This window comes from Hipposideros armiger, unplaced genomic scaffold, assembly GCF_001890085.2.
Source record: "Hipposideros armiger isolate ML-2016 unplaced genomic scaffold, ASM189008v1 scaffold_857, whole genome shotgun sequence".
Taxonomy (NCBI): Eukaryota; Metazoa; Chordata; class Mammalia; order Chiroptera; family Hipposideridae; genus Hipposideros; species Hipposideros armiger.
In genome coordinates this window covers 526,937-539,335 of record NW_017732207.1, presented here as the reverse complement: position 1 = coordinate 539,335, position 12,399 = coordinate 526,937, and the positions used below count along the sequence as shown (strand labels likewise).

Here is a 12,399-nt window from a genome sequence, read left to right as displayed (position 1 = left end):
TCACCAGAATACTAACAGTAGTGACTTGGGAGAGCTTGAGTCAGAGATTTCCACTGATTTTCTATTGTGCCTTGAATTTTACTAACTTTATCAAATTAATTTTTGGAATAAACATGAGTTCATTTGGTACTTACAGGGGAAAAAATTACTAAAGGGAAAAAAAAAAAGCCTGTAGTCCTTTTCCCTAAGGCACATGCTGGGTAAATAGCTCGTTAATCTATTAACCACATTTATAATATAGCTGAATGATTTATGCGTCTTGGGTAACATATCTGAATTTTTAGCAGGGTCTTCTGTAAACACAGAGATTGAACTGAAGGCAAGACTTCCCAGCTGATGGAGGCTTTGGCAGGTCAACACGGAGAGAGATTTATAAGCCACTAGCTTTTCATTGGTGTGCAAGTCAGAAGACAAAGGCAGCCAGGCCAGCTCACCAGGAACGGTCTTATTCTTTCTATGTCCTACCCTTGTACCTATACTCCAAAATCTACAACACAAGTACACCCCAAGGATTTCCAACGCAGTGACCTCCTAGGCTTAGCTTCATGGGCCAAATGGAACCCTCAGATTCCACTTGTTCACTGTGACCAGTGGCAATGCACAGATGCTAGAGGCTCCCTGGGTTTTTCCTCAGCCCCTGTTAATTACATGGCTACTGATTTCTCTAGTAATACCTTGAGTCTATTCGTCTACAGAAAGTGAAAGGCCAAAGGAGGGAACACCAAACAAAACCAAGCTTCTGATGGAAAGAGTGCTCAGGCTTCCTGGCTGTTTTAGAATAACCTGCTTAGATCTGAGCAGTGACAACTTAGAGGTGCTGTGTGTTCTGTGAGCAGCATGAAAAGGGAGGGGAGGGTGGAACAGTGAGAGTGTTGGGGTGGGGAGTGGAGAAGAGAGAAAAAGAATGCATGCCATACAGGCTAGCTAAAATAACTGAGAACCCTAGGAACTGGGCAGGAAGCCAGAAGGCTTGTCACTAGTTTGTAATCCATAGCTGAAATATTTGGGGGTTCAGATTTGTCAGGAAGAATGGGATCTGTCTAGAAGATAAACTCCTTTGCATTTGTGGCAGGCTTTCTCTGCGGGTTTGCGATCCTTTTGTTCTGTCATTTGTCTTTTGGCATCCAGAGCCAGGGTCTACAAGCAGTACAGGCAAATGCCAAACATTGCCAGTCTCCTGCGACAAAAAAGGTCCCAGGCAAAACACCACCAGCTGCTGTTTCCTTCTTCTCTCCATGTATCCTTTACCGAATGCCCCCAAAAAGAGGGGGTTTGAAATGCCACTGTCACCTGCTTCCCTGGGTCCAGTTTACTTAAGACATGTACATTTTAGGAGGACAATCCTGTTGTCCTTTCTGAATGGCCTAAAACAGTCCACGGACACTCCCCAAGTTCCGATGATGGTTTTTTGGGTTTTGTTTGTTTGTTTTTAAATAGTCACCATCCCAGCACCAATAAGGCACCCAACTATCTTAGGAGGGAAATTAAGGGAAGAAAAAGGGGAATGGGAAAAACAGAGATTCTGTAATTTTCCTGAGGCCACACCTAACTGGCAATTGTTGACAGGAAGTAAATAATAAAGCTAAATGGAGGAGAGGTTACCTATACGCCAAAGTCTAGGCATGCCTGCACATTCCTGTCCTTTCTCTTCCGTGCAATGGTTTATCACACTGTTTTTCAGTCAAAAATTATTCCAGAGGGTCTTATATGTGCTTAGCAATGTGGTGTATTAAGAAGTACAAGACTTGTTCCTGCCTCAATAATCAGTTACTTTCTATTACATACCTTTCAAAATTGTCTTTATAGCACTGGCAGTAGTGAATTCATAGAGCAGTAACTATCTGAAATGATCTTGTTTGTTTGCTTATTTACTGACACTCTCCCTCCACTGAGAAAGTAAGTTCCTTAACCACAGATGTCTGTCGGTTCATTGCTGTATCCCCAACGCCTGGTACGTGGAAGAGGCTCAACAAATATTTATTACACGAACACAATGGAGGAGACAGGAATATCACTTGATGCAATAAGTACCCTTTACAAAATATTTAGCAATTAAGGGAGAGACCATCATTTGCTCTAGAATGCCAGAGAAGGTTTGTATAAGGTATGGGATTTGAAGAGCAGAAGAAAATGAGTGAAGACCAAGCAGTAGGATGTGTTGAGTCCCCAAACTGAATATGTGACCTGACAATGAAGTTGGGACTGGCCCCCTAATTCTGGGAAATGGAGGATGCACCATGGACAGTACCAGCTTGACAATGACTATTCCAACAGAGCAAGGAGGGCTGCTGTATTCTTGAACATTTCAGAAAAACAGTTTCATAAATGCCTTTCCCAAGAAGTCCGCCCCGGGCACAGTGAGGCTGGGCGAAGCCACATGCTTGGGACGTAATGCCAAGGCCCATTAGGTCTTCAGAGCTTTGGACCTGGCAGCTCCAATGGGTTAGCACTTCATTTCCACAAATGATTGGGCTGCTCTAGCAAACATAGTTCCAACAAATAATTAACTTTAGAAGTTCCTCTGTTCAAACTATAGCTAGGTCAGCATCCTATCTGTAAATTTTACAGGTTTTCTTATACTCGTATGTTTCCCCTCTGAATATACCATAATAATGGCTAAGAAGCAAATTTAAAGATTCTCATCATTTAATCGGAACATTTAAAGAAACTGAAAGGATTGTAACTTGTGATGAACACAGTGAACTGTTCTCTATATTATACTAACTTCTCCATAACATGTAAAAGTAGATTTTATTTTAAAGCAGAGTGTAATGGCAGGACTCTTCATTTCTTTTTTTTTTTTTTTTTTTTTTTTTTTTTTTTTTTTTTTTTTTTTTTTTTTTTTTTTTTTTTTTTTTTTTTAGCTGAGCCATCCCGCCACCTGTTGGCAGCTCACGGCTGCTCAGCTCGGGCTGACTCGAACCGCTGTTGCTCAGAGCTCAAACTCTTGAGCGAGCTCTTAACCAACTGAGCCACTCAGCCGGCCCTTCATTTCTTAATGCACGCTATTTGGTTTTCATTCCGATAAACTGGAGAATAAAGGAACGAATCTGATCGTGATAATAGCTGCCTTTTGCTGTCCAGCACACATTATGTGCTGGGCATAATATATTTACATTTTCAAACATCTTTTCATAATGATGGTGTGAAGTGGATAATATCATCCCCGTTTTCTAGTTGAGGAAATGGAGCTTCAAAGAGATTAAATGACTCGCCCAAAGACCTGTAGCAATAAGTGGTAGAGCTCAACTGTTTTATTCTTTAAGATTCAAAATGTATGACCACAGAGCAATCAGATATAAACTAACCTGCACAGGTCTTTGTGTTTGTGTTTTTATTTTTTGTGTGTCTCTGTAAGCAGCAGCTAACCCTGCCTTGACTACAGACTCACTCACTATAGACAAAGACAGAATCGCATTTATCATCATTGACCTAAAGCAGTGGTCATTAGAGAATGAAAGGAGGAGTGAAAGAAAGGGAAGAGGGAATAACAGTGGAAAGCAAAAATACAAGTCTCTTAATCTATATGCAGGGCTTACTAGGTACCAAGCACCATCCTAACAGACATGTGTGAATTTACCCAGCTAATCCTCACAACAATGTTATGTGGCAGATGTTATTGTCTCTGCTTTACCCATAAGGCAACTGAAACACAGACTTAAAGAATATGCTGTTTGTGCTGACAGAGCCAAGACTGGAATCCAGGAGGTCTGGCTGCCAAGCATAAGGTCTTAAGCACACGACCCCCCATCTCTGGGTCTGCAGAATGAAGGCAGCACTTGCCATGGGGTACACACAGCCCCATCCTTGGGTTTTTGTGAACACTGGATGTTTTAAGGAGACAAAACAAACGATACACATATGAAAATGGACTGAATCCTACTCTTTCTCTACTCATACTCTATAGTCTTTGAGCTATTTATTTTAAGCTAATCTTGTATGGTATGTGGTAGTTTGGTTGTTTTAACTTTTCTTCTTATGGGCTCATAGCTAGGATTTGTGTGCACAGTTCAATGGTCCCACTAGAGTAGAACAGAGGTTGACTAAAAAGAGGAGCAAGACAAGCAAGAAAGAATGTCCTCAGGACATGGCAAGCTCAATCTGGATCCAGATTTACATTTAATAACAGTGCTTCTAAAAAGAGGCATTGGAACCGCCACTCTGATAGAATACAATACATCCAGGGCAAGTGGTACCCAAGAGACATGCAGGAAAGGTGCAAGGTTATGTAGTGTCATGGGGGATGGGGCAAGGAGCATCCATCCAGGGGTGAAGCTTGACCATTGTGCTGGGGGACAGGGTGATTAAGAGATGGGCTATTAATTCCAGGAAATGGGTCACAACAGGACATGATGGTAGGAACCAAGGTAGAAGACCAGTCCTGGGACCTAATGACCATGGGGTCAAGGAGAGTGGGACAGGGTGGATGTTGGACCAGGTCCCAGCTGGCAGCAAAGGAAGCCTAGGGGTAAAGGCAGAAGCCTGGATGCCAAGCCTGAAAGGTGAGTTGGGGGCTCTAAGCGGGTAATTATAATTTGGCCCTACCTGCTGTGGGTAAGAAGCAACTCATATATTGCCTGTGTCCAACTAAGATTGGTATGAAAATTGGGTGGTGCTGAGCCTTAAGGTAAAGTGATCCAAGTATCAAACTCCAACGTTGGGGAAGGCAGGGGAAACAAAGTAGGGACTGGTAGCGGGTACATAACGTGGTGTATATGTACAACATTATTCAGTTTAGTCAAGCACAAGAACGTAACAATAATATTAATACATGCACACATATGTCCATGTCTGTATGCAGATGTATGCATGTATGTGTGTGTATGCCTCAAACTCAAGGGAAAAGGAGAAAGGCCCCTAAGGATACGATTCTCTGGCAGGACTCGTGTCTTCTTTCACTCCTCTCTGGATTACCTGCTCAAACTCTTTTGTTGAAGAGCCATGTTGATGTGCCACTTGGCTCTGCCCCACATTTTTCACTCTGTCTAGATCCAACATAGTGAGCATGAATATTAATCAGGTAATTTCTGATAATAAGTTTCCTCAGCACAGTGGTCACTTTCTCTTGGGTTTTGATGGGTCAATAAAGTGGTGAACTGTGCCAGTCATAACATCAATGAGTCTGCCAAGAGGAATCAATCCAGAAAAAAACTGTTGTTACTGTAGAGTAGCAGGCTTCTTTTTGAAAAGTTTAGTACATGCTGGAAGAGCACTGACCAACTTCCAAGGTCAACGGTGAAAAGTCATCAATAATGGTACAATCAGGAATATTGCCAAAAATTCCAATGATGAGAAAGCTTATTTGGAAAAATTATTTGGGTAGTCTCAGCACGGCGACAGTATATGGAAATTGATCACAACTTTAGCTTTAATTTTTTTTTTAGCTTTAATTTTTAAGATCATTCTCTCTCTTCTTTTCTCTGTCTCCTCTTGTTCTCTTCTTTCTTACCATTTTATGCATAAAAATGCAACCAGGCTGAACTAAAGCAAATTGGTTTAATTCCCTGGTGGGAGCATGAACAAATTTTCCCAGCAACTCTCTACCAGAGGCATTTGTGTACGGGTATGTGGCTGGAATGTGGAAGCAGTCAGCTACATAAACCAGTAATCAAATGAAATATTACCCATTCCAAAGTGCCCTAAAACACCATTAACATTACCAATTAAAACACTGAGCATAGGAGAAAGGAAAATGTCCCTGCCCCAAAAGAAACAGAAAAGAAAGGAAAAAGTAAATATGTACATGCGTTGTGTAGCAGGGGGTAGAGGTGGTATCGAGGGAGGAATAAAATCGAAGGGAAATTAATTCACATTTAAAGGCGAATCTATCACAGGAGTGCTAGCAGGAGGTCTCTTTGGTGGGATAGAAAAAAGGTGTAAAGAAAGCATTCAATAATTTCATCAAATTGAAATTTCAGCAGTTTATCTAAATTGTCCACAGCCATTTGTATGTGCCCACTTTGAGCGTGTTCTAAAAAAAAAAACAGTCTAAATAGAACAGGATAAGCAATAAACATTAAGCGTTCTTTTCTCTTTTATGGCTGAAACTTCTATTGAAACATTGGTGCTTCAAGGATCAGCAAGGGGTAGTGTGTTCCTTCATTCATCAAACACTTGTTCAACAAATGCTGAACACTTGTGCCGCCCTTGATGTTGGGGATACAGAGACACAGCAGATATTCCTACAGGCCTTACAGAGCCCTCAAGCCAGGCTCCGAAGCTAGCCTGCCTTCAGTATTCTATAATGAGACTGGCCACAGGTCAGCCTGTTATCCTCATTTCGGCATGGCATAGACAGCGCTAGTGTTCTTCTGTAAGATGGTTTCTACAATCCTGTGGACTCTGCTTCTGACCATGACCTGGAATAAGAGCATCAGCAGCCTCCCCCGCATAGGACCTTTACATGGCCTCAGAGCCTGCACGCCTGAAGAATACTTATTATCTTTTACTATTTTCCTGAAAATCTAATCAAGGGCATGAGCGAGAGTGGAGCATGTCAGCTGACCTGCAGCCTGGCCCACCTTTAGATTCCCCTCCCGGATCTGCCCTTCTCCTGCTCAGCTGCAGAGCACAGCTAACCCCGTTCCCTGGCATATCATCCCAGACCCTCCCTCTGGCCCATCTGCCTTTTCAGATTTACCTGCCACAGTACACCTGCCTCAGCTTCTGGGCACTGGTTCCCCGTCTCCTCGAGAAGACAGACTGAGGACTCTGCCCCTCATCTTTGCTTTCACCATTACCCCTTCACCCATTTCTGCATTGAAAACATTCTTTATACATTTACTGTTCCACTTAAACCCATGATTATAATCACTACCAAAAAAAATGGTCAAATATAAACAACAAATTAAATTATGTTAAGACCACTGCCACCGCCAGACACTGTTACAACATTGAGAATTTCAACTAGATCTTAATTAAAAACACATGTAGGCATACAAAGCTACTAAAATATATAGATAATAAAGTAAGAGTAAATTTAAATGCCTGCTTTTTCTTTTTTTGTCCAAGTTTGTTATTGTGACTTCACCTTTTTTGTTTCTGTTTCTCCCTCTCTTTCCATGGAAATAAAGTTTAAAAAAAATATATAGATGTATATTCCTTTTCATTTTTATTTATACCCTGTATATGTATACTAGGAAGGAATCTAACTTATAACATAATGACAATCAAGAACCAAAAGTATGGGGTTAATGAAATACTGTCTCAGTGTCCCCAGATGTGTGCAAAAGGACTTACAGAAATCGTATCACACAAGTCCATCACTAAAGCACTAGTAAGGTTATAAAAACAACGTGTCATTTCTCTCATTCACTGTTGTCATCCCATCAGGCGGCTCATTCAGAATTTCTTCTCTTACTTGCAAAGCTGTGTAGCTTGAGGGTAGGGGGTGACTTTTTCTGGCAGCCCACCCAGCTGTTGGTCCAGCCAGTGATTACCTGCACAGGAGTGGTGATCTTGGTAGAAGCCGCCCCCACAGGTGGACACACACTGCCCATGCCGCATCAACAGGGGGGGCTGGCAGGAGGAGCACTCCAGCCCACTGGTACACGTGGAGCACTCAGGCTGGCAGGCTGGCTCCACACAAGGTTGGGAGAGAGAGAAAGGGAAGCTCCAATTAGTTTAAAGACATGACCCCAGTGCCGATTCCTACATAGCCCAATCTGAGGCCCTGGGGTCACAGAGGACAAGAAAGGCAGGAAGATCACTTAGCCTTCATTTACATAGCACCTCATTTCATACCAGGCACTATATGAAGTGCTTTACACATACAATAATGCATTTCACCTTCATGACAACCCTATGAGGTAGATGTTATTAATCCTAATTTTACAGATGAGGACCAAGCGAACAGAGGTTAAGTAACTTGCCCAAGTTCACATGAAGCTGGCATTTGAAGCCAGGCATTTGGCTCAGGGGTATGTGTTCTTGTCTTCTTATCCAGTAGCCCCTAATATCTTTCTCACTCAACCTTTTTACAAGAACATCCCTTGCCCCTTTTCCTCCACAACCTATGGCAGAGATAGAAATATCTTTCAAAAAGGCTGAAGATTATGAGTCAGGAGAGAAAACAGGAAGAAGTGAATAATTACAAAAATATTAAAAGCAGCTAAGGGTTATTGAGCCCTGACTGTATCCTACATACCATTCTAAGCACTTTACATGTATTGACACACTTAATCCTTACAAGAGCTGTTTGAAGATAGGACCAGTATTACCCCACTTTACAGACAGGAATACTGAGACACAGAGAGGTTAAATACTTACTGCCAGGGTATGAGCCTTCACACTTTAAATGGATAATTAACCGCATGAGTCAGAGATAGGAAGCAACGTAACTGCGATTTGGCCTGAACCAAGTCAAATTTTCTCAGGTAAGTTCTCCTTCTCAAGAATTCTAAAATGCATATAAACCCATTCTGGATTCTTTGGTAACCCACAAGACACAAGCTCCATCACCAATTATCTGCATGATGTTGAGCAAGCCAGTTGATTCTCTGTCCCACAGGTTTCCCATTTGCAAAATGAGAAAATTCTAGTAAGTGATCTCGAAGGTCCATGTCAGTTCTAAAGTTCTATCTTGGATTCACTGAGTGCTTTAATAAATGACACCAAGCATCCTGATAATATTGCTATCCTTGAAAGTCTTCAAAAATAAAAAATTCAGCTATGACTACCTAGCAAGCATCTGTCCTCCTCATCATCTGTCTCTCAGTAAGCATCGAAACACCTGTGAAATATTAGAAGCAAGAGACCTGCAGTTAAAGAGGCTAAGTAACTTATGGGTGATGTTTCTATCTTCTAATTGTTTTTGGAACTTGGGCATTTCCTGCATTCATGACCCCATTCTTGACAATTGTCAGCCTCAGTCCACCTCTGGGCTGTCTGCCTGGAGCCATACCTAAACAGAGAGCACCAGCTTGGTAAAATCCCGGACCACAGCTGTGCACACACCGTCCATTCCGCAGCAACTTGGTGGGATCCTGGCAGAGATCACAGTGGTCTGGAGACTGACAGCAGGTCAAGCAGTCTGGGTGGCAATGAACTACAAGCAGAGACAGAGAGAAGGAAAACTCAGGCAAGACCACATGACTTCTCTTACCTCCTTCCGAAAAAGAATCTACATGGTAAATGGAGCTGCGCCGAACATGAAGAATAGAAAACTCTGAAACTTAGGTATGCAAAAGGTCTCCCAAATAGAAAAAATGATTCCAATGCAAGATTGCCAAGAATCTCTCCTTATCTGAAATACTATTAGTCTCCCATAGCCCCAAACTGAAGATGCCAAAAGCATTACTGAAGCAGTTCTATTAATGCTTCCACCTGCTAGAATGCCTCTTAAAACAGGAATGACTACCTCCACAATATAGGATTTAAACAGATTCAATAGTTTATGATTATTCAGAGGTTCTTCTTAGGCTTGATGTGCATGCAAAGTTAAGACATAAGACCTACAATTTTTAAAAGTCATTATTTTCTTTAAAAAAATACAGCCAGTTTTCTTCTTTTCCTCTAAAATTTCGAATCTCATTCTCAGAAATTGGAATTATCACTGAATTTAGAGGTAATTGTCAGCAAAGGACTTCTTTCAGGTTTTGAGCTGTTGAGAGAACCTGATTTTCAAGGTATGCTACATTATAATATGCTAAGTATTTGTGTTGGAAAGCCCAGAGAGCCACTTTGGTGAAGGTAGCATAATTAAGCCATAAAGTTGCTTTGCTTTTCCCGTGATAAACTCTTCACAGAAACACTGTGATTAGCCAAAACGGGTTGAGTGCAACAAGAGCAAATGCCAATATGAAAAACTGCAACCCACGGATGAAAACAATTAATTATGAAATATGAATGGAAGAGAATGCCACTTCTCTAAGAGACCAAGCTTAAAGGCAAATTACTGCTCAGACAGAGTAACTCAAGTACTTGCCAACAATTATTAACTGGAACTAATTCAACCCCAGGTGATTTGAAAGCAGGGTTGCAGAACAAGTAGATAAAATTTTCTTTTGGAAGAAATTAATGAGTCTTTAAACTTCAAAAGCCTATTTGATAACTCCAAAAGGAACCATCTGTTTAATAGCTCACCTTAAGAAAAACGGGCACCCATACCACGCTTTCAGAAATTATTCTTATATCTTCAAAAAATGAAACAGAACTAACACATATATTTGCTTTTACAAGTTTTCAAACATTATGTTATTTGATTTTCACAATAATTTTCTAAGGTAGATAAGGCACATTTTATCAACAAGAAAATTCAAATTTAGAGGGGGTCAATGACTTGCCCAAGGTCACATACTCATAATTAGTTGAGGGTGGCAAATATTATACATGCACAAAGATTAATTAACATCCTTTGTTAGAAAAAATTAGGAAGGAGAAATAAACAAACCAACAAACCCAGTGGGTGACTTAAAAAAAAAAAAAAGGAAGGCAGGGGAAAAAGGGGACCTCTCTCAATTTTTTGGCAGTGAAATATCTCAGTAGAAATAAATCTAACATGGACCCACCTGATGTGCATTCTGGGCAGCACTGTCCCTTCACCACCTGGGCTAGTGTGGCCACTGGACACGGCGGACAAGAGGGCTCATAGCAAGTTACGTGTCCCCCCCGGCACTCACACAGCTTGCAAGGGCCATCTTCCCACTTCTCCCCGTCCTGCATGAAACAGTAAAGAATCACATTGTCATCAGAGTGCAGGGATTCAGAGACAACCTGCTGATGGAGAATTTATCATTTCCATAAGGGACAAGGTAAAGCCTCCTGCTCACTACCATGTCAAACCTAACTCTGGAATAGCACAGTAGTTCTAAATTTAAAAGGATAGTGTTTCTTCTTTGTTTTTAATTGGTTTATTTTTAACTTAGAACCCAGGTAGAAAGAGGAACTGTGAAAGCATTCTGGGACTACCAGAATAAGCAAGAAGAACAGAACACTTGTTTCCCAACCCATCTCACCAAAAAAACCCAAAAAAACAAAAAAACAAAACAAAACAAAAAAATGAGGGGATTACTATGTACCTAGTGATTAGCAGGTACACATTAAATACAATCTTTATAATAACAGTGGGAAGCTGGTTAAAGCCCTGAATTTCCTGGTGGTTACTACAGTAAGAGTAACAGTAGAGTCACGGTATTCTTAAAATGAAAGTTTTTGCAGGCGCAGTTTTAGTGGGCTGTAGATGAGCCACTGGGTTGTCTTATGCGAAAATATTATTTTCACCCAGCAAATTATGGTAATAAACATTAGTACTTTGACAGAGGATCCAAAGAGAATTATAAAGAGCAGTTTTTCTTGCTTTGTTTTTGCTCACTATCCCTGTTGCCTTGGATGTAGAAAAGAGACAAAGGTCCCTACCAGGGTGTTTTGGAGTGATGAAGAAGTAAAACAGGAGAGAATAGAAGAGCATATTTTAAAATAAAGATTTGATAAAAGGTTTATTCAGCCAACTGATGTTAAACATTCCAAACAATTAACGTGATAATATTTAGCAACAATGAATGACAATATTAGGAAAATGAAGAATATTATTTTGAGAAAGCAGATGTTTTTTTCCTCCATTTCAAGGCAAACTGGATTCTTGCCTCCCCACCCCACCCCCCATTCTATAACCTCCCAAACTATAAGTTTGCTTGGTTGAAAAAACATGCTTGTATTTCCTCTTAAAGAGAAACCATACATTGTCCTGCACACAACCTAGAGAGAATGAACACTCTGTATTGCTTGAAGAATGAACACTCCCCAAACTCAAAAAGCTCTGTCTTCACTGCTTTACATTGAAGTATGAAATTGCACTAATGACTAAACTGAGTTTTCTAGGCCAGGAAAAATCAGGAAGACAAAATTATCACAAGAAAGTGAAAGAATCTATGTAGGGGCTTATAGTAGTAGAAGTATTAACTATCAATTGTGGGGAAAAAATAAGCTAAAGAAAAAAGAAACTGTTCAATGAATCAAAGTCTTATTTATCATTAAGATTCTTAATCCCAGACCATCACCATCAAACATGACTATTAAAAATACTAAGGCATTAAGTTTCCCCAGGACAGTTAATGCAGACTATTGCTTAAAAACAATTTTATAAATATCTATATACAAGTGAAAAATCTATACTTACTGGAATATGTTTAACTTCACTCACATTTGAGGATATCTAAGAACAAAGAGAAATGTATTTATCATACTACTAAAAACACCATTAGGCTGATCTATTTATTTTCTCATTAGGAACTATCCATTTTCCCCCAACTAACATACACCTTCTTTTATCGGTTATGAATAGAAGTAAAATCTATCTATATAAAAAATAAGAAAAGCATACCAATATAAAGACAACATACCTAGGAAATATTATCCTCACTTTGTGCTTGAGCAGTTGGATTTAATTCCTCTCAATATGAG

At 40.4% G+C, this 12,399-nt stretch overlaps 1 protein-coding gene across 3 annotated transcripts in view; it reads right to left on the bottom strand.

The window, feature by feature from the left end:
• LOC109374692 (extracellular matrix protein FRAS1-like) overlaps window positions 1-12,399 on the bottom strand; it is a 320,228-nt gene that overhangs the window by 109,687 nt on the left and 198,142 nt on the right. For all 3 annotated transcript variants that reach the window (XM_019629460.1, XM_019629458.1, XM_019629459.1), the window contains exons 11-14: window positions 12,116-12,151; window positions 10,509-10,656; window positions 8,903-9,046; window positions 7,440-7,574 (exon numbers count right to left, since the gene is read on the bottom strand). In XM_019629460.1, the coding sequence (XP_019485005.1) occupies window positions 7,440-7,574; window positions 8,903-9,046; window positions 10,509-10,656; window positions 12,116-12,151 (463 nt within the window). The remainder of the gene's footprint in view (window positions 1-7,439; window positions 7,575-8,902; window positions 9,047-10,508; window positions 10,657-12,115; window positions 12,152-12,399) is intronic.